The sequence below is a fragment of the Schistocerca cancellata genome, chromosome 4, assembly GCF_023864275.1.
Source record: "Schistocerca cancellata isolate TAMUIC-IGC-003103 chromosome 4, iqSchCanc2.1, whole genome shotgun sequence".
NCBI lineage: Eukaryota > Metazoa > Arthropoda > Insecta > Orthoptera > Acrididae > Schistocerca > Schistocerca cancellata.
Window position 1 is genome coordinate 505,760,588 of NC_064629.1, and position 23,500 is coordinate 505,784,087.

The 23,500-nt window shown below is 45.1% G+C and overlaps 1 protein-coding gene across 1 annotated transcript in view; it reads left to right on the plus strand.

Annotated features, from left to right (window-relative positions):
- Positions 1 to 425: 425 nt before the first annotated feature.
- Positions 426 to 23,500, plus strand: part of LOC126184291 (putative uncharacterized protein DDB_G0285119) — a 153,827-nt gene continuing 130,752 nt past the window's right edge. Inside the window, exons 1-3 of the mRNA XM_049926669.1 lie at positions 426 to 441; positions 490 to 588; positions 1,575 to 1,670. Coding sequence (XP_049782626.1) covers positions 426 to 441; positions 490 to 588; positions 1,575 to 1,670 — 211 coding nt within the window. The remainder of the gene's footprint in view (positions 442 to 489; positions 589 to 1,574; positions 1,671 to 23,500) is intronic.

Genomic DNA, 23,500 nt, shown 5'->3' on the forward strand with positions numbered 1-23,500 from the left:
GCTACGGTTCTAGTTTCATTGTCGCGTTTTAATCCATCACTATCGCTTTTTGTGAAATTTATCAAATTTTAAAGAAAGGATAGGGGTAGGAATATGACGGTGGCTTGACCACTTAATATTTGCGCCAGATGAAGTAATTTAAAATTACGAAACTGTCGCGTTTTAATCCATCACTATCGCTTTTTGTGAAATTTGTCAAATTTTAAAGAAAGGATAGGGGTAGGAATATGACGGTGGCTTGACCACTTAATATTTGCGCCAGATGAAGTAATTTAAAATTACGAAACTGGTCGTGGCTTTAATAAAGTATTTACAACAGCTGCAGCGGTTTTCATTCTACATGCAAAAGTTTGGTTGTGGTTGCCCGTATAACAGACTGTTATTTTCAGTTTTGCGATCTGCATCTGTAGACCCTGTATTTGACGATGAACGGCTCGGAAAGTGAGGTTCATGTATACTGTGTTGGTCATAATCCCTTTTTCTTTTCAGATAAAAAATCACAATCAAAGTCTTCACCTGAGGGGCAGGAAGATTTCGACGATTTCGAAGAGGATACTGAAGATTCAATGGGTGACAGTACTGAAAGAGGTAAGTAACGAAACTATGTAAATAGGTCTTGGTGCATTAAAACAAACCTTGACAGGCAAAACAGTGATACTGACAAGCAATCGTCGAATCAACGACAGTTATCAATTCGTATCTCTTCAGAATTCCAAGCCCACAACGGCAATATAAGGTGTTTCAGGGCCTCGAGGACACATGGCAGGTCACACGGAGATAATTTTGTCCAGAGAAACATGTTGTTTTTAACTGTAGGAGTCGCAAGGATGGTTCTTAGACTACTATTACCATTGCAAAGACAAACCACTACCACCTCTGTCACTATTCCCAACACAACTGTACACATAAAGCTTTTACGCAATAATTTATTTCGTATTTTTAGACATTATTCACTGTTTGTATAAAATTCATTTTACGCCACACTGTATTTTGCTAATATCCATAATCTGCCTGTTTACAAAACCGGTGTATCTAAGCGCGGCGCCAACTCTAATCCGGTGATTCGGTTGCCATCAAGATGTTTTGTTGTAAATAAACACTATGAACATTACAGTAATACGCTTCTAATATTAATAAACACGGTTAGCTCGAAAATGGAAGAAGATTACACTCATAGCCAACAGTGAGACGTATGCTGGATCGTGTCTGGGAGCCGACTGATAAATTTGGCGCGCTACTATATGTACTATGTGGCATAGTACTATTTCGTACCTCCTAGTACATTATCGATTTACTGTGCCTGTGATTTCTTTAACAAAACTAGAAGCTAAATGTATTGTAGTAATATAAAAATGGCCAGTGACTGCGAGACTTCGCTTGACATTAAGCACCATAAGCGACGGCATATGTACTAGTCGAGCTCTGGGAACAGCCATCCTCTACATTTTGGTAGCTCTATGAGCTACTGATTAAGATAGTATTTTATGCAACCCTATACCCGGTATTTGATAAGTCATAGTAGGAATAGTGAGTGTCATGTGTTCTATATTCATCGTAATCTCTCTTCCTTTCAGAAGGTAATTCCGAATCTGAGTTTGCAGACGATGAAGATGGAGATACACGTAGCGAAGGAGATAATGTTGAAGATTCAGTAACTGTTAAGGAAGAAGGTAAGAAGTTTTCGTTTTACAGTACACCCTTAACTGAAAACAATGGAGCTGATATGTAATCATCGAAATAGTCTATCAACTGTTATCATTTTCACATTTGAAGTAATTTCAGGACGTCACCTACAAACGATAAATCACACGCAGACTATTGTTTTCTGTTAAGAAGTCTTTTTTGAATTTATGGTTTGAGTTATGCGCATGACACCTCCACAGACGCCTATGAGTACTAGTAAAAATTATCCTTTATTTAAGTTTTTACATGCATGTTAGATTAAATTTGTAACATATATTCATACAGTTTGCCCTAGGACTCATTACACGCTTCACACCTTGGTAGAGACAAATTTTAACCTCGGATAAACTTAGGAGTATTCTGTTCCATATTGGGAAATACACAACTGATTCTGCCAATCACAACAAATTTTGTGACTTAAACCGCACCAAAATAAAGAAATAAAAAGCATGGCTTATAAAATACGTGAACAACAAATAAGTCATGCCGACCTATCCGGGGTTCCCCAAATTAAATCTCCTGGGCTGACGCACCAGCGCTGAAGTGTGATGGGGTTCTATCATGTGGGAACCAAAGTCTGTTTGCACGGCAAGTGGTATTGTGTTTAGCTGTTCCGTAAGTGTGATATGCGGAAGCTGATGGTAAACTGCTGTAGTTACGCGTGCTGACGGAAGTACTAATGCTCGAAGTAGTTTATCGACCATTCTGTCACAAATGTTTACGGAAAAGCTCTGTTGGTCAGACTGAACAGCAACAAGATGTAGAGTTCACATCTTCCTAGATGTGTGAATATTCCGACCACTAAGTAAGCATCCCTGAGTAGAAAGCGCGTCTGTGTGTCATTTTTAAGAAGAAATCGCGGTGTAACATCTATTTTAGGTGAAAATAGGGTGGTCGGAGTTGCTGTAGCTTCTGGAGTTGGAACACGTTTAGGTTCTACTCCTATAATACCCTCCAAATGTTTACATGACCTGTGCTCATAGCACATATATCAGCGCAAATCCTGTTTAACGTTGCGTTTTTGAATCTGTGAATTAGAACATCCTCAAAATCTGTAGCTCTCACATCATGCCTTCTATCGCCAATACATTCAGTTTGAAGACTGCATGTTGCTCAAATGCGTCGATACGTTGGCAAGAAGGTATTCTTGTGTCCGTTTCTCCTAGAGTGCAGATTTGTCGATCATTGCGCTGCTATCCAGAGATTTGTTTAGATTGCCATTGCTGATTCGAGCGCGCAATATTCTGGCGTCTTCTAAACAGAAAAATTTATTGTGAATTGACAAAATGGACTTTGAGGCTTGAATTTATAGGATAATTAAGTCGTACAATGCTGGTGTATGTTTCCTGCATCTACATACAGTACTGGCCATTAAAATTGCTACACTAAGAAGAAATGCAGATGATAAACAGGTATTAATTGGACAAATATATTATACTAGAGCTGACGTGTGCTTACATTTTCAAACAATTTGGGTGCATAGATCCTGAGAAATCAGTACCCAGAACAACCACCTCTGGCCGTAATAACGGCCTTGATACGCCTGGGCATTGAGTCAAACAGAGCTTGGATGGCGTGTACAGGTACAGCTGCCCATGCAGCTTCAACACGGTAACACAGTTCATCAGGAGTAGTGACTGGTGTATTGTGACGAGCCAGTTGCTCGACCACAATTGACCAGACGTTTTCAATTGGTGAGAGATCTGGAGGTCAGCAGTCGAACATTTTCCGTATCCAGAAAGGCCCGTACAGGACCTGCAACATGCGGTTGTGCATTATCCTGCTGAAATGTAGGGTTTCGCAGGGATCGAATGAAGGGTAGAGCCACGGGTCATAACACATCTTAAATGTAACGTCCACTGTTGAAAGTGCCGTCAATGTGAACAAGAGGTGACCGACACGTGTAACCAATGGCACCCCATACCAGTATGGCGATGACGAATACACGCTTCCAATGTGCGTTCACCGCGATGTCGCCAAACACGGATGCGACCATCATGATGCTGCAAACAGAACCTAGATTCATCCGAAAAAATGACGTTTTGCCATTCGTGCACCCAGGTTCGTCGTTGAGTACACCATCGCAGGCGCTCCTCTCTGTGATGCAGCGTCAAAGGTAACCGCAGCCATGGTCTCCGAGCTGATAGTCCATGCTGCTGGAAACGTCGTCGAACTGTTCGTGAAGATGGTTGTTGTCTTGCAAACGTCTCCATCTGTTGACTCATGGATTGAGACGTGGTACTCATTTCTCCTCCTTACACGAAGCATCATAACAGCGTTTCACGAGGCAACGCCCGTCAACTGCTGTTTGTGTATGAGAAATCGGTTGGAAACTTTCCTCATGTCAGCATGTCGTAGGTGTCGCCACCGGCGCCAACCTTATGTGAATGCTCTGAAAAGCTAATCATTTGCATCTCACAGCATCTTCTTCCTGTCGGTTAAATTTCGTGTCTGTAGCACGTTATCTTCGTAGTGTAGCAATTTTAATGGCCAGTAGTGTACATACTACGCAAGTCACCGTATGGTACCGGCGGAGGGTCATTGCCGCTCCACTCGCAAATAGAGAAAGGGAAGAACGACTCTCTATATGCCTCCGTATGAGGCCAAATTTCTCTACACATCGTAGTCCTTACGTAAAATGTACCTTGTCGACAGTAGAATTCCTCTGCAGTCAGCTTCATATGCTGGAACTCTGAATTTTCTCAGTACTGTTCCGCGAAATCAATGTCGCCTTCCGTCGAGGGATTCCCATTTGAGTTCACGAAGAATCTCCGTTATACTTGAGTGTTGATCGAACTTACATTTTCCCACATTTAGAGTCATTTAGAGCCATTCATCACAAGAATTAGAAATTTTGTCTAAGACGTTTTATGTCCACCAGTCACTCAACGACAACCTCCCGTGAACCATAGCATCATCAAAAAGAGCCGCAAATTACTTATTGCGCTATCCATCAGATCACTTATGTATACAGGGAATAAGAGCTCTCTTATCACTCTTCCTGGGGTACTTTCAACGATACTCCTGTGTGATGAACACTCGCCGTCGGGGACTAGATTTATTACTTTAGGGGTTCAATTAATTCAGTAATATGGGCGCCAGGCTGGTTACTACAAGCCATTTAAAGCCTGCTACAGTATGAAATTACACAGAGAGAAAAAATACTTGGTGATGCGGAAATATGGAGCAACAGGAAATGAAACATAAACATTGTCAAGTATGTTGCGGAGTCGTACAGTGTTAACTATCACCTGGGAAAAATAAAATTACGAAATTAATTTTTTGTTTGTTTTCGAAGTACATATCTGCAGTCCCGATACACATCGAAATCCTACAGCCACAGTACCACGGCACACTGCTAGGGGAACGAAAACAAAATGGCACAGCCCGTTGATAGAGTGGGGTATAATGCGGTAATTCGTTTTTGGCATCAGCGAAACTGATGCTGTTGCGTCAGGCCACCAAGTTTGCTTCACCCGTCTGTTTTGGGCTGACACAGCTCCAAAACTCCCCTGATGCTGAAAACGAATCACCGCACGCTCTATACTTTATCAATGGGCTGCGTAATTTTGTTATACCTCCTCTAGTGCCTCGATACGGTACTGTGGAACGAGGATTTGTTTGTTTGTATTCCAGAACTGTAGTCGTGTACTTGCAAACAAACAAGAAATTGAAATTTTCTGGAAGATTAAAACTGTGTGCCGGACCGAGACTCGATCTCGGGACCTTTGCCTTTCGCGGGCAAGTGCTCTACCAACTGAGCTACCCAAGCACGACTCACGCCCCGTCCGAACAGCTTTACCTCTGACAGTACCTCGTCTCCTACCTTCCAAACTTTACAGATGCTCTCCTGCGAAACTTGCAGAACTAGCACTCCTGAAAGAAAGGATATTGCGGAAACATGGCTTATCCACAGCCTGGGGGATGTTTCCAGAATGAGATTTTCACTCTGCAGCGGAGGGTGCGCTGATATGAAACTTCCTGGCAGATTAAAACTGTGTGCCGGACCGAGACTCTAACTCGGGACCTTTGCCTTCTGCCCAGGGAAAGTTCCTTCTAGGATGGAGAGCTTTCCTTCGACTATCAATATTCTAGCGGCGCGTTAGTCTATTTTTCCATCCTGTCGGAGTCGTTCTCTAGAAACGGACGTTTGCAGTGTCTAAGTAAACGAACTAGAGTGCAGAGGGGTGTGTCAAGACAGGTTCTAACGAGCAGCTAACTGTCCATTTCCAGGAAGACCTCTTTTGCTTCCGCACGAACTACCGTCGTGGGCTAAAGCGTACACGTGCCTGAAACAGTTTATGGAATCACATCACAAACATACACTCCTGGAAATGGAAAAAAGAACACATTGACACCGGTGTGTCAGACCCACCATACTTGCTCCGGACACTGCGAGAGGGCTGTACAAGCAATGATCACACGCACGGCACAGCGGACACACCAGGAACCGCGGTGTTGGCCGTCGAATGGCGCTAGCTGCGCAGCATTTGTGCACCGCCGCCGTCAGTGTCAGCCAGTTTGCCGTGGCATACGGAGCTCCATCGCAGTCTTTAACACTGGTAGCATGCCGCGACAGTGTGGACGTGAACCGTATGTGCAGTTGACGGACTTTGAGCGAGGGCGTATAGTGGGCATGCGGGAGGCCGGATGGACGTACCGCCGAATTGCTCAACACGTGGGGCGTGAGGTCTCCACAGTACATCGATGTTGTCGCCAGTGGTCGGCGGAAGGTGCACGTGCCCGTCGACCTGGGACCGGACCGCAGCGACGCACGGATGCACGCCAAGACCGTAGGATCCTACGCAGTGCCGTAGGGGACCGCACCGCCACTTCCCAGCAAATTAGGGACACTGTTGCTCCTGGGGTATCGGCGAGGACCATTCGCAACCGTCTCCATGAAGCTGGGCTACGGTCCCGCACACCGTTAGGCCGTCTTCCGCTCACGCCCGAACATCGTGCAGCCCGCCTCCAGTGGTGTCGCGACAGGCGTGAATGGAGGGACGAATGGAGACGTGTCGTCTTCAGCGATGAGAGTCGCTTCTGCCTTGGTGCCAATGATGGTCGTATGCGTGTTTGGCGCCGTGCAGGTGAGCGCCACAGTCAGGACTGAATACGACCGAGGCACACAGGGCCAACACCCGGCATCATGGTGTGGGGAGCGATCTCCTACACTGGCCGTACACCACTGGTGATCGTCGAGGGGACACTGAATAGTGCACGGTACATCCAAACCGTCATCGAACCCATCGTTCTACCATTCCTAGACCGGCAAGGGAACTTGCTGTTCCAACAGGACAATGCACGTCCGCATGTATCCCGTGCCACCCAACGTGCTCTAGAAGGTGTAAGTCAACTACCCTGGCCAGCAACATCTCCGGATCTGTCCCCCATTGAGCATGTTTGGGACTGGATGAAGCGTCGTCTCACGCGGTCTGCACGTCCAGCACGAACGCTGGTCCAATAGAGGCGCCAGGTGGAAATGGCATGGCAAGCCGTTCCACAGGACTACATCCAGCATCTCTACGATCGTCTCCATGGGAGAATAGCAGCCTGCATTGCTGCGAAAGGTGGATATACACTGTACTAGTGCCGACATTGTGCATGCTCTGTTGCCTGTGTCTATGTGCCTGTGGTTCTGTCAGTGTGATCATGTGATGTATCTGACCCCAGGAATGTGTCAATAAAGTTTCCCCTTCCTGGGACAATGAATTCACGGTGTTCTTATTTCAATTTCCAGGAGTGTATATTCATACGTATTTTACATGTAATTCCGCAGCGGGAGCTCGGAACTGTTAATAACGTGTTTGTATTACTGCAGTAACGTGTTTGCCTTAGTGCAGACGCCAAGTGCTTCGCACACATCAAGTTGCAGACAGTGGACTGCAGCGTGCGAGGGCAACGCCAAGCACAAATCAGTATCTTTCAACAGAGCAGCCGTTGTTCTAACAAAACAACTAAAAACAGAACAAACGTTATCTTAGAATACGAAGATACGTCTGCTCTACCACCACTCAAAAGCCATTATCTCTAAAGCCCTGAATTTGTGTAGTCAGTTTTTGAATATTAACGAATCTAACGACTTCAGAAGTCCAAGTCGCTGGACAAAAAATTTGTGGAACTGACAGTTATGAGCAGTAAAGTCACAGCAGTCACCAAGGAGGTATTAACCGGAAAAGAAACCATAAATTTGCTTGATGCCATATACGAGTGCTTGCTGCAAAGTAATGCCTAGCAATTTTTTTATGTGAAAACTGATCAGGCTATTTTAAATAGTACAAAAGTTATTAACATTTTACTCCTTTATTCCTCATGTCTACATATTTATTTCTTATCATAGTCACCCTGAGTCGAACGCATTTCTCCCAGCGACAGACCAATTTGTTGGTACCGTCGCCGTAAAATGTTTGACTTGTTGTCGGAGCCTTAACCCAGTTTCTATTTGTGCCGCTGCATCGCTATCAAAGAGAAGTCTTCGAAGGTGTTCTTCAAGATTTGGGAACAGATGAAAATCGGATAGGGCAAAGTCGGGAGACTGTATGAAGGATGATCGGCGACAGTGAAATCAAGGCGTGAGACTGTTGCTGATGTCACAGCGCTCGTCTGTGGTCTGGCATTGTCATGAGTGGACGAACTCTTCGAATTCGGAACTCTATTACAGCACGCTGTTTCTCCCGCGGCGACATAACTACCTTACACACCGCCATGTTACACGCTACAATTCTGAGCCGTCTAACCGCAGAGCACTGCAAATACGTAGACGTGAAGAATAAACATGCAGAATGTTAATAACGTTTGGTTTATTTAAAAAGCTTGAAGTGTTTTCACAGAAAAAATTCGGAGGCATTACTTTTCAACACGCCTCCGTATGTCATCATATGAAGTACTTATAGAGTGATGGTTATGTTCCTGTTCTCCTTGTTGTTGTTGTTGTTGTTGTTGTTGTTGTTTTTTGGTCCTCAGTCCGTAGATAGGTAACACGCAGCTCTCCAAACTAGTCTGTTGTGCACAAGTCTCGTCATCTCTTACGTAACTACTACAGCCAACATTTGAACCTTGCAAGATTCCCTCAATATGTCCGTCTCAAAATAGCCGCGGGACGGTACACGGTGACACAGGAGCTGCGCAGTTAAACTGAGCTTGCCTTTTAACCTGAGAACATAATTCAGCAAATTTTTTTGGAAGTATTCGAATACTGGCCATATTTTGTTTAGTATAGTGTGTGTGTGTGTGTGTGTGTGTGTGTGTGTGTGTGTGTGTGTGTGTGTGTGTGTGTGTGTGTGAGAGAGAGAGAGAGAGAGAGAGAGAGAGAGAGAGAGAGAGAGAGAGAATACTACGCTGAGATTAGCTTGAGAGGGGAGAGGGATGGGGGAGAGTGGCTAGGCTTCTGGCTGTGGCGGCAGTAGGGGCGACGACGACGACTACGTTGACGTCACTGCAGAGGGTGGCGGAGTCGGTGTGCGGACATTTGCCACGCCGGACATTTGCCACGATTTTACCTGCTCCGAAGGGTTGGGTCTCTTGTCTCCCCCTCCTCCTCCTCCTCCTTCTCCTCCTCCTCCCCCTCCCCCTCCCCATTGCTTACTGAGCCTTTCCGCAGATTTACTTAACATAGAACCAGAATCTCTTTGGATTTTCCGCCACATGCCTAGAGAGAGTTTCGTTGTGGAAACTATTAAATGCATCTCTCATTGAAATCCGCACCAAATTTCGAGCCTCAGAAAACTTTGCCAATCATGGAGATTTTGCGTTCGTCGAAATTATACTTGCCTTTTTCGGTGCTCCTGCAGCAGGTTTCTGTCGTGTTTTGTGTACCATGGGGGATCAGTTCCGTCTCTTATTAATTTATTTGGTATGAATCTCTCGAGTGCTTTTGATACTATTTCTTTGAACTTAAGCCACATATGGTCTTCACTCACATAGTTTGGAAGGATTGGAGACTGTCTCTTAGAAATACGTCAACCGAATTTTTAGTTGCTTTTATAAATAGGTATATTTCACGTTTAGTTTTGGTGAATTTCTTTGTTACGGAATTGAGCCTCGCTACGACTGTGTGTTCACTAATCTCTGTATGTCGTGATGCTCAGGATTATTTGTGGCTAAGAGGTCAAGTGTGTTATCGTAACCATTTACTATCTGAATGGCCTCATGATATAATTCTTCAAAATAATTAAAAAAAGCATTTAGAACAATTACGGAAATTGTTTTCTATCTACAATAGGGTCTGAAAATGTATTTTTGTCAATATACGGAAGGTAGATTGAAGCACTGCCAACTATAATTGTATGAGTAGGGTACCTATTTGTGATGAGACTCAAGTCTTCTTTGAACTGTTAAGCAGCTGTTTAATCTGAGACCCGGGGTCGGCAAAGGAGCCAGTTACTAATTTATTCCTGTTGTCGAATATAACGTCTGCCCATACTAAGTCACAGGAACTATCTGCTTCAGTGTCGCTTGTGAGCTGGAACACACATTACATTATTTTTCCTTAAGTTGTGCTTCTTGTTTCCGTTGTAGTGCAGATCATTACAATTACGGCTTTTCCCACCAAAACTTAGGATGCTTCCTCTGTGACCCTGTAAATCCAAGAGCTAAACAATGTAGAACAACGACGTACATTATAAGCATAACATTCTGTATTACTTCATTTCCTTATTTCTAACATTTTAAAATTGTACGTCGACTTTAGATGGCATGTCAGTCATAGATGTTCTTATCTCTATTTAGTGAACGTATTTTCAGTCATGTTTTGAACATTGTCCCGCTACACTTTATTAACAAATGTTTCGCCGCAAGGGATATCGCATATTAGAGAGTAAATTAATATGGAGTATGTCGTTCTTCTGTTCAATCATTCACATACTCATTTCTTCTTTCCTTGTTGTCTTTTGGGCATGCAGTTGTAGTAATTAAAGTAGGTACAAAGGCTGTGATCAAAAAGAAATGATTAGCGTACATTCGCATTCTGTTTACATCGTTCCTTTCTTTTTGCTCCCATGGCGATGGACTGTTTCTATCTCAATCAGTAAGCGTGAAAGGAAGCTACCGTACAGACAGAGGAATCTATACTTATACTTGGCAGAACTAATTACATACTGGCATAATCATCGGTATTGCTTTCGCTTCCCAAAAGTTATAAATATTTCGATTCGGAAAAGAAGCTCTGTATTTGACCAAGATCTCGAAGAAGAAAGTCCCTTACGTACTGGTTGTATCGAGTAAGATGTGGAGACGGCGGTTTGAAAGCGGACAGAAGTAGTACGAGGAAGGGCGTCCCTTACCTGACGGATAGCTACCTGGCGAAGGGGCAAGTGTGGCAAATGTCCGGCATTCGGCGGAGGCTGAGTCATCGGTGAGGGTTACGACGTTATGAACAAAGGAGGACAGTACACACTATGACTGTTTTTCATCCAGACCCACCACTGAATTCCTACTGGAGAGCTACTTTGAGATGAAGAGTCTGGCACAGCAGAAAAGTTGTGGCCGGCCCCGCGATCCGGACTACTGATGACCTAAAAACAAAGTAGCAGTTATATAAATATTCTCGGACTTCTTGCCACTTCAATTCAGGTTAAAACCTCAAACTTTCGACGATTTCAACCGTCGTCATCGTCAGGAGCAACTGACTGTAGCGGCGCTACATCCACCAAAATATGCAGAGTCCTGGGAAGACGAGGTATCAGATCTATTTTCCTACCTCCTAAGAAGATACAGCAGATGCTACGCCCTGTTAAGGACAGTCTCTGGCTCAGGATTCCTGGAATTTACAACATCCCAATAGAAAGCAGAAGCAGTTTCAATGGTCAGTCCATACGCAGCGTTTCCGACCGCTGTGCAGAGCATCAGCGGCATATTAAAAATCGAGAACTGGAGAAATCTGCAGTTCCTGAGCACAGCCTCACAAACAAACATAAAATACTGTTTGACGAAACAAAAGTTTTGTCCTAGGCTCCCACGCACTGAGACTCTATAACTAAAGAGGCTGTAGAAATAAGAATGAGTGAAAAAACCTACAACTGTGACAGCGGATACAATCTAGCGGTGCATGGAAACGAGCTCTCGATGCAGAGAAGAGCTAGATATATTCGTCGCAATGTTTACGCTACGACAGGAGCGGTGGCGCTAACAGCGCAGACGTTGACACCATGTGCATCAGCATGACGTAACTAACAACTAATCAGAAACCGTCTTTGGACTATATATGGCCACCACACCAGCAATTTCGACAGTCAGTTGCTCCTGACGAAGACGATGGTGGAAATTGTCGAAAGCTCGAGGTTTTGCCGTGATGGGGCAAGAAGTCCGAGTATGTTTTATACAAAAGTCCCGTCGCGAAAGACTTCGTTCTTAAAGTAACAGTTATGTTGCCACTAACAAATACTTTTCAGTGAGAAAACAAAGAATTAGGCAAAGACGTTATGACTGTTATTCCCGGTCTTACTAAGTAAATCGGGTTTGTGGGGAGCTCTGAATAAACCATTACTGCTGTCTGTAGTTGTTGGTTGTAATATTATTTTTTCAGCGAAGTTTTACAGCTGTTCAGTAATTTGCTGTTGCACGTATGTTAGAATACGTTTTTTACTGTCTGACACTTGTAGAAAGTCAAGGTTGACAGCTAGTTGTTTACTCTGTGAAGTAGTCATAGGCGCGTCCGGGCAGGCATCAGGAGCCAAAAGGATGTCAGGGTTTGCCTGCTGCAGATGCCTAGGACTACCTCACAGGTTCTCTCTGTACAGACACATTTTTAAAATACTCGGTAAAGGTGGGCAGGTGAAACTGAGGGTGTTACCGAACTGAGGGGTATTAGCGGGATCAGTTGAAGTTTTATTCATGCGTGTTTCAGTGTCGCAGCCCCTCATGATGACGTCACAGGAGCGCGCGAAAGGCTGAAAATGCACAAGTTCTCTACGCTGCTTTGGATCACATTCATACTTCATCGAATGGTCTTGAATGGTCCTTAGTGGTTCCACGAGATCAAAAACTGCGGCCGTGCTGCACCCCAAAGGGGTAAAATCACGCTGAATAGGGATGCGGTCCTACAATGTCCTTAGGGGAGGATTGAAACGTTCGCGTGTGTCGGCAATGTCAATGGTTATCAAGAACGTCGTCTTGTTGCTCATAGCGCTGCGAAATGTTGTCTTTTATGGCGAAATGGGTGGGAATCAATTCCCCAAGGAAAGAGGGAGGGGCTTATTGATGCCTTTTATGCCGCCCCATGAGGTCTTTTCCAGTCTGTTTCTGAGCGGCGGTTTGTCTAAAATGTTTTTCTCGGCTATCCCTAAGAAAACCGCGTGATTTCAACGGAGGCGTCAAAAGAAGGGGCGAAATGGTGGCAAGATGGGGTGCGACGACCTTTCCATCGTGTGATCTGTCGACAATGGCGTTGGGCAGAATTGTGGTGAAATCTGGTGACAATGTGACATACTTAATCCACCTAACACCTCACATGAACTGAACTCTGGCCTTTTTTCGCATTTGTCGAGACCTTACGGTTTGAATCGTCGTCGAGACCGAGGGTGAAGTTGCAGGGCGCCACGTTTTCGCACCATTACAGAAGAATGGTGTAGGCACCTTTGAGGCAAATTTCAAATTTCTGCTTCGCAATGGGAGACATTACGGTGTTTCGAAAAAGTGATCCTTTAATTGTGTTCCACAGTGCACATATAAACACTTTCATCCGTTGTGATTCCGTGGATTTTCCTGGCGTCTTATATGTTTATGCTCTTCACGGGTATGCTGCCGGATACGATCGTCTTCACTACACGATATTTCGGCGATCCATCTGGCCGCTATCTTCAGGTGGAACCGCTGAGTACACAATCACGCCGGAACTGAATGAACATCAGAAACGGCGTCTGCTTTATACCCCGGGTCCAGGCCACTGCGCCTGCGTGAGAAGCGGAGGAACTGCCCCCTGCGAAGCGAAGAATTGCAGCGTCGCTGGCGGGAGAACCTAGGGAAAGTAATGAATCACAAATTAAGATGTAGCTGGTCGAAAACCAGACCGTTCTTGTTTTATATCAGATAAAATAGGGTTCCATATCTTGCTTAAAGGATATCGTGTAATGAAGACAATCATATCCGGCAGCATACCCGTGAAGAACATAAAGACTTTCATCCTTTTAATGTTGGACTATCGTTATAATCAGTTCTCTTACATGTTTAACAATGACCTGCACAAAATATAAGCTTTAGGTGTACTTTTATGGCCATTACTTCGTATCTTTTCAATGAAAGTGGAATCTCCGATGGTTGCTGATAGAAGCAACGGAAGCTCTGTGGCAGCACGTGATGAAGGCTCCCTCGTGGAAACCAAGCCACACATCAAAGTGGAACAAGGTGAGCCTTGAAACTAGTTAACTGTAATTTTATAACTCGTATAAATCTTGAGAAAGGAAACGATAATATCAAGAAGTGTTCGTATTAGTGCATCTCCTGCGATCAATTCTTATAAGTAAAGCTTGTCAAAGATATTATGGATGTAACGTCGTTAAAGTATTCAGTGTGTTAAGGAAATTTGTGACTCGCGATGCAAGTCTAGCAGTTTTCTTTACGTCCTGTGTCAAGTTGGTTGTTTCAAAGAAGTTTCAGTCGCGTTCTGCGTGCTATATCGATGAACAACCGCAGAATCAAAACTGCTGAATTTCGAAACCCTTCATTATACTTACACCAGCTGAGTACCCAGCATTGCACGGGTATGTAATTATTCATGTCTTCTTTTAGACCATCTCCACCTTCCCTCTCTCTCTGCATATTTTGTGCATCTCCTCCTGCCCCCCCCCCCCCCACCTCCTTTGTCTGCCCATATATTCCAGCCTCTGTTCTGTCATTCTGTTAATCTCCACTTCTCACATATACATGGCCTCCTCCCATATGTCCATATCTTCGTCTTCTCTCTCTCTGTCCATCTCCCCCTCTCGTTAACTCTGGCTACCTTCTCCCTCCCCCTCTCTGACTCTCCCTGGCCACTCTTCTCTGGCCACACGCCCACCCCAGTAGGAGGTAGGAGGTTTTTCATCCTACAGGATTTCTTTCCAGATACCAAGTAATGCGTGAACCAAGTATGGTTTATATCGATCCAGGAATTTAGGGGGAGTTTTTACCCCAAACTTCACACATTTACGCACGTGTCACATGCATTCCACACATTTCACCTTTTCCGTTTTCACACTGCACACTGTATCCCCTGAACTATGCGTCGTTCAAAGTTATACAATGAGGGGACAAAAGTCATGGGACATCACCTAATATGTGTCGGACATCGTTTTGCCCGACGCAGTGCAGTAACTCGACGTGGCATGGACTCAACAAGTCGTTCGAAGTTCACTGCAAAAATATTAAGCCGTGCTGCCTCTACATTGCGAAAGTGTTGCTGGTGCAGGCTTTTGTGCACGAACTGACCTCTCTATTATGTCCCTCAAATTTTCATTTGGATTCATGTCCGGCGATCTGGGTGGCCAAACCATATGCTCGAATTGTCCAGAATTTTGTTCAAACCAGTTACGAACAAATATGGGTCAGTGACATGGCCGGCCGCGGTGACAGAGCGGTTCTAGGCGCTTCAGTCCAGAACCGCGCTGCTGCTACGGTCGCAGGTTCGAATCCTGCCTCGGGCATGGATGTGTGCCCGCATCTCGTGGTCGTGCGGTAGCGTTCTCGCTTCCCACGCCCGGGTTCCCGGGTTCGATTCCCGGCGGGGTCAGGGATTTTCTCTGCCTCATGATGGCTGGGTGTTGTGTGCTGTCCTTAGGTTAGTTAGGTTTAAGTAGTTCTAAGTCTAGGGTACTGATGACCTCAGATGTTAAGTCCCACAGTGCTTAAAGCCATTTAAACCATTTGAACCAATGACATGACACATTGTCATCCACATAAATTCCATCGTTGTTTGGAAACATGACGTCCATGAATGGCTGCAAATGGTCTCCAAGTAGCCGAACATCCCGAGGACCTAGTCCAAGTTACGTAAACATAGCCCACATCGCTCCCTACCATCAGCTCTTACCAAAAAAATGGCTCTGAGCACTATGGGACTCAACTGCTGAGGTCATTAGTCCCCTAGAACTTAGAACTAGTTAAACCTAACTAACCTAAGGACATCACAAACATCCATGCCCGAGGCAGGATTCGAACCTGCGACCGTAGCGGTCTTGCGGTTCCAGACTGCAGCGCCTTTAACCGCACGGCCACTTCGGCCGGCCAGCTCTTACCAACTGAAATTGGGACTCACCTGACCAAGCCAAGATTTTCCAGTCGTCTAGGGTCCATCCGATATGGTCACGAACCCGGGAGAGGCACTGGGGGGATGTCGTGCTGTTAGAAAAGGCACTCGCATCGATCGTCTGCTGCCATAGGCCATTAACGCCAGATTTCACCGCTCTGTCATAACGAATGCGTTCATCGTACGTCTCACGGTGATTTCTGCGGTTATTTCACGCAGTGTTGCTTGTCTCTTAGCTCAGACAACTCTATGCAAATGCCACTGCTCTTGGTCGTTAAGTGAAGGCCGTCTGCCACTGAGTTATCCGTGATGAGAGGTCAATGCCTGAAATTTTGTATTCTCGGCACACTCTTGACACTATGGATCTCGTAATAGTGAATTTCCGAAATGGGATGTCCCATGCGTCTAGCTCGAACTACCATTCCGTGTTCAGAGTCTGTTAATTCCCGTCGTGCGGCTACAGTCACGTCGGAAACATTTTCACATGAATCAACTGAGTACAAATGACAGCTCCACCTGTGCAGTGCCCTTTTATACCTTGTGCACGCGATACTACTGCCATCTGTATATGTGTAAATCACAGTCCCTTGACTTTTGTCACGTAAGTGTAATTCTGCTAGTACATTCAGTGGTACATGTGAATGCTGTCTGCAAAACATGTTGCAAGTAGATTTCGTGGTAAAGAAGTAATAAATTAAAACGTCACGTCGGAAGCGACAGTTTTACCGTATGAACAGCGAAAATGTAAAGCGGTAGACATCGTTCCTTTCATAATTTTGTGGGGGGTGTGAGCGAGAAAGTCTCGAAAAAGATTGAAATTAAGCGCAAAGGTTGTTGGAACTCACTAAGTCCTCTCATTCGCAAATAATGGATGAACAAAGTCTGGGTATTTGTGCGTTGTGGGGAACGCTTGTTTTTCAGCCCCCATCCCTTCGGTAAGTAGGTGGTTCTTACCCCTCCCCCCCTCCCGCACCACACACACACACACACACACACACACACACAAAGCGCTTCTTTCTAGACAGGAAATGATGTGTATACCACGTTTGCTTGGAATCGATCCAGTAGATACAGTAGAAACATAAATATATGTTTTTTATGATATGTATGGATTTGAATCTGACTGGGAGCGTTTAAAGTAGGAGTTGCTACAGGATTCAGTTGTAGGTGCGTTGCTTTCCTTAACATGTAAGTTCACCGATCATAAAATTAGTCTCCCGTAGAGAAATCATTACATGCATTATATAATACTGTGTAATTACGTCCCTGGACTTCATAACCACCTGGATTCGGTTAGAAAGTGAGTCCACAAGGTTGTGCAAGTACGTCGCATTCAAGTTAAGACACTCACCGAGGATTTTATCACGCAGTTTCGGGAATGCTGATGTCGGCATTTTGCCCACAGTTCCAACAAGTTCCACAGTTTTTCTATTGGGTTTAAGTCAGGTCATTTTGCAGGCCAATCGAGCTGTAATACGTTATGGTGGGGTGGGGTTCAGAAAACGAGCCACATATTCTTCCAACCCTACGAATTTTGCTGTTGTTTTATTTATGTGCTTGTGTGAGCAATGTTTATTGCCTGCAGTTCCCGTCGCAATATGCTCCCGCTAACAGATGGGAATGGCCCTTCATTCACTGCCTACAGCAATTCCTATCGGGTTAGGAAGCGATTTTGAGATCTTCGGTGTCTCTCAGTTACGATCTTTCTCCGTCGTGTTTCGTGGCCAGGTGCGTTACAGCACTGCTTCTGCATATGTAGAACAGTCCACCACGAAACACCAACAAATTCAGCAACTTCACACACCATATGGCCAGGGACACAGCCAAACAGAATGCCCTTTTTGCCACTGTATCACGTCCTTACATTTACTGATGTTTACGTACAGTGGTCACTTGGAACGTGAATGTCTGAATTATCGCTACTGCCTTAAGCTCATTTAGAGGCAGGGGGCGTGCGGTTGAGCGAGTGACTAAGTCGCTGCGCCATCTGCAAAGGCTTAACGATTCATCTGTGCGTGTGGACCGTGGTGTCTAGTCTTCCGTCCATTTAGCTTATCACTAACCTGCCGCTGAACATACGATGATTCAACAAATTTTTCTCTTTGCAGATAGCAAGTGTTGTTGTGAAAGACGTTGAAAAGTGTACCGCTGTAGATAGTGCTATAACGTATAAAATAGTGCTCTCTTAAGCACTGCTCTTTCTCTGAAATTTTCAGAGCTGAGTAACATATTGGGCATACATAGGAAAAGAAATCCACTACTGTACAGTTGCACTATTGATGACAAACAGCTGGAGACAGCGTCTGCCGTAAAATATCAAGGCGTAACTATGCAGAGCGAACTAAATTGGAATGACCATATAAAACAGATAGTGGGAAAGCAGACACCAGACTCAGATCCATCGAAAGAATCTTAAGGAAATGTAACCCATCCACGAAAGAAGTGGCTTATTCATGAGTATCGCTCATCTATCTGGGGTCCCTATCAGGTAGGACTGGTAGATGAGATACAGAAGATCCAACGGAATGCCGCGCGTTTCGTTATGGGGTTGTTTAGCTGGTGAGAGAGCGTTACGGAGATGATAAGCAATCTCCACTGGCAGACGTTACAAGAGAGACGTTGTGCATCACGGAGAGATTTACTATTGAAATTTCATGACGGCACTTTTCAGGAGGAATTGGAGAACATATTACTTACCCCACAAACATCTCACGAATTGACCATGAGGAGAAAATTCGACAAATTAGAGTCAATGCAGAGACTTATCGACAATCATTCTTCCCACGCACTATTCGGGAGTGGAACAGGGTTGAGGGGTCAGATAGTGGTACCGAAAGTACCCTCCACCACACACCATTAGGTGGCTTGCTGTGTATGATGTAGATGAGTGTGCCTTTTCCAGCAAGTGCATTGTGTGGCTGTTAGGTTCAAAAATACCCCCAAGGGCTACCGACCACTCACCAGAATGCGAGTTGGGAGACGTTCAACTTTCGCCCGGATAAGTCGCATGCAGTTGATTCGCACCAAAATTATTTGAACAGTTTGTTGAGGTGACGAAATATGGGTTTGGAAGTTTTCCGTCCATTGGTAAATCAACAATGAATAATTATTCTTGGAGGATGCACTTAATCAGTGGACGAATCAATGTCATTATCCTTAGTTAGTAGTATCTGTTGGCGAGATATACTATCACCTGAACAGTGACAAAGGCTACCGTGGATTGTCATAGCGTGGAAGATTAATTTGGAAAAGCAGTGCAGCAATGACAAAGGTCAGTTGAAAACTGATAATACGAGCGTGGTTGGGTCTAAGCCTTGTTAGATAGTGTGTTACTAAATAAATAAATGAAATAAAATAGTATGTACTGTTATCCGTTCAAATAACATTTTTCCTCCAAAATTGGAGTAACTTAAATATTCAAAAAGTAAAGACATATTTTCATTTAGGAACATGTCAAGTTTCGCAGCAAAAAAAGCTTTCTTTATTAACCATCTCTCACCTTTGTCGATCGCCACAAACTTAACTGTTGCAATGAAGCATGAGAAAAGAAATGTAGGGTAAGGGAGGTTACAGTTGACTTACCATGGAAGGGTTTGCTCTTTTTGCGAAGAACACTCCAACCAGTGAACGTTGGAACATTGTAATGAGGCACAACTACGAATAAAAGTGTGACGAGTACTCGTGCATAGAGGATAAAAAGCTACGTTATCCCCGAAAAATTCGTGTTCGAGACGGCAGTCTACAGTACCTTGGATTACTGCTTTTCGAGTCGATCAACACCACAAGGCACAGCGAGTGGCGCAGTTTCAGCGCCGTATCACTGCACAAAAACCAACAGTCCTAGAAAGAACAGTAAGTGATGCAAAAATCAAATGTGGATTGTTTAAGTTTGCTGCTGTAGGTAGTTGGTGTGTGACCAATCAGTGTGGAGGAAGTTATGCTTGTTGTTATAACTAGGAGTAACACAACCGTTGTACGGTTTATTCACACAGCACTGATACAGATAATTCGGTTACCAAGCACCAAGTTGTAGATGAACACTTTAGGGAAAATTATGTAAGTTGATGGCGGTTATTCCGATGTCCAGAAAGTGCAAGTGAAATGCAGAATTCAGACGTAAATCAAAAGTCCGTTGACATGCTAAGCCTAGTGAATGTTGAAGTCCAAGTTCCAGCATATCATTCGGATCCTAAGACCACAGCACAGCTGAATCAACATCGAACAGCACGTCCACCGCAGCGGAGTACTTACGAGTAGTGGAGTAGAAACGTAGCACTATGAGAACTGGCCTGTAGACATCTGGACCGGCGTTAAATAAGGCTCCATAGTTATGGCTGTATCTTCTGGGCGGCCAGTCGCTCTGTTTGGAAGCAACCGCGCTAAGGCGGCATGCGATGTTAGCGGGGGGCCGCGCACGAAGTGCGGCCAAAGAGGCATACCTCGGCCGCACGTATTGGAGCGTGCCTGCGCTCGGTGCGGAGATTTTAATAGTGGTGGATACCACACGCCTTCCCCACTGGGGAAGCATCTGCCGCTAATGAACGCCACATCCGTGGAGTCTTCCTCCGAGTCCTCAGCGGCGTTGGTGGCCCAGGTCACAGGAGAATACGGACGAAAACGCTCCGGCCGGGGGCAAAGATTTTATGGTGTTGACTTCGGCAGGGGAGCCAAAGGAGCAGGAGAAGTCAGCGGCATGTCTTGATCCTCATCAGAAATTACCCTTGGTTGGTGACCAGGCGATATCTCGTAGCCCAGGAAGGTCTGGTGTTACTCTGGCTGGGTGGCTAGGGGTAGGATGGGAACTAAGTGACTGGTAATGGTAGTTCGCAGAAGGTGACTGAAAAAATTATTATAGATGAAGTTGATTGGCATGTCGCTGAACATCCCAGTCCGAAAGCTGCACCCTGAAGATCTTCCTGCCCCGGCTCTGGACAATTGTTCCAGGCTGGTTGCTGGCCAAATCCTTTTGCCCACACCAAGGGCAGAATTTGGAAGCAGGTAGTGGTGGTGCTGGCTGTGGCGTCAGCACGAGCAAGCTCAAGAGGGTCCGGGGCTGCCGTCTGTGGAGAGGTTCCATATAACTTTTGTCTCTGATGGGTGGGGACCTGTAACTGCTCAAAAAAAAAATGATACATCGGTGGAGAGATCCTGGAGATATGTCTTTATCCGAGTTTTGAAACTGCAGACCATCCTCTTGGCTTCTCCATTCGATTGTGGATGGAAGATGAGCATTGGAATGTGGCGAATGCCATGGCGGGTACAGAAACCACGAAACTCTTCGCTATGGAATTATGGACTATTGTCAGTTACGAGCACTTCCAGAAGGCCTTCAATCGCAATATATTTTTCTAAGACTGTGATGGTGTTAGCAGTTGACGTGGCATTGCGTCGGACAATGTACGAAAATCGGGAGTAAGCATCGACCATTATCAAGAACATGGCGTTAAACAGTGGCCCGGCAAAATAAATGTGTACATGTTCCCAAGGGCGAGCACATGGTGGTCAAGAAACAAATGAATGTCGTGGGCTGCCTGTTGGCTTTGGTATGATGGATATGTTTGTGTGAGTCTTTCAATCTCCTGGCCAGTAAGTGAACCTGCGAGCGAGGAGTTTAGTTCAGGATACCCCTAGTGACTTTGGTGCAATAGTTGAAGGACATACTAACGTAAAGAATAAGGAATGACTACTTGTGCGTGTCCCTAGTCGGAAACGACTAGAATTATTCCATCGATCAGCAGGAGCTGATGGCGGGCATTAAAGAACTGGCGGAATGCTGCGGAAGCCATGGGAGGTTGTCGTTTTGGCCATCCATGAAGTATATGACTCCGGATTTGTTGGAATACCCCGTCGCTACCGGTTGCGTCTGCGACCCGGGAGTTGGTAATTGAAAAAAATCTAAGACTGCTTCTGCTTCTTCATCACAGAATTTCTTCTTTGTCGAACTCTGGATAGGGCCCCCATGGAAGGCGGGAGAGGGCATCGGCGTTGGCATGCTCAGTCGTATTACGAAAGTGAATCTCATACTGGTAGTGAGCCAAAAATAAAGCCCAGGTCTACAGGCGGTGAGCAGTCCTGTCTGAAATCTTCGCTGCTGAATTGAACCGGGAGATCAGCGGGCTATGGCCTGTTACGAGGTGAAACTTTGTGGCATAAACGAAAACGTATAATTTCTTTAATCCGAATATGATAGCCAGTGCTTGTTTTTCCATTTAGGAGTACCTGCGTTGGGTGGCAGTCAATGTTTTCGATGCATAGGCCACAGGGTGCTCAGAGCCATCCGCCTCCCTGTATGCCAGGACCGCTCCGACGCTTGTATCAGATGTGTCCGTTCCAATAACTATCTGCTTTGTTGGAGCAAAATGTGCGAGGCACGGGGCTATCAGTAACTAGGATTTCAACTTGTGGAAGGCGCGCTCGCAAGCTGAACAGTTGCTTCTAGTGTGGCCACTGGCTGCTGGCTCGGATGTGTACACGTTAACGGCTGCTATGTCGATCCACGATTCCCGTTTCTTTCCTGGGGTCACTTAGAAGCTTTGTGCTAAGTCCAAAACTTCGTCTAGTGACGGGTCTTAGAGTTGAAGTGCCTTGTACAGGAGATCCCTGTTTGGAGTACCCTGGATGGTCATGTCCCTGATCATTTCTTCTGCATATGACTGTTTACTTTTAGGGGTAACAAAATGAAATTTTGGCCCTAAACCTTGCAGCCCTGCATCCCATTTCTATGAGTCTGGTTTGGCTGTTTCTGGCACAGGTAAAATGCTACCCAGGACGAAATAACATGGGTATGCCGCTGGTAATACTTAGTCAGTAACGAACGAAAATTTGAAAAGATGATCTCTGAAGGCCTAGATAAGGGGGCCAACTTGCACAGTAGCCAGTAAATCTCAAGTTTTGACCATGACAAAAACAAAGGTTTCATGAGCCTGGCGTCAGTTACCTTGAATGCTTGGAAATGCTCCAGTAATTTTAATTCGTAGGCTTCTCAGTTCTCTGAAGTCTCATCAAGGGAACGAAAAGCCAACACTTACTGTGTTGCTTGCGTCTGCAGTAAGCTTTGAAGGAGTGGTTGCAGGGTGTTCAGTAGCAGCTTCTGGTTCTCGTCCTGCTGATGAATAAGTTGTGTCAGTAGAACTTCCAGCGTGGATGGTTACTGGCTCGTCGCCATTTTATTGTTATAACTAGAAGTAACACAATAAAATATATCACCGTTCTACAGTTTATTGACACAGCACTGATACCCACTGATGCAAATAATTCGATTACCAAGCGCCACGTTGTAGATGAACACTTTATGGAAAATTATGTAAACTGATGGTGGTTATACCAATGTCCAGGAAGTGCAAGTGAAATGCACAATTCCGGCGGAAATCACAAGTCCGTTGACATACTAAGCCTAGTGAACGTTGAAGTCCGAGTTCCAGCATAGTATTCGGTTTCTAAAACCACAGCGCAACCAAATATCGAACAGCAGGTCCACACAAGCGTAGTACTTACGAGTAGTGGAGTAGAAACATAGCACTATGAGAACTAGCTTGTAGACGTCTGGAGCGGCGTTAAATAAGGCTCCATAGTTAATGGAGCCGGCGGCTGGGGTCCCTG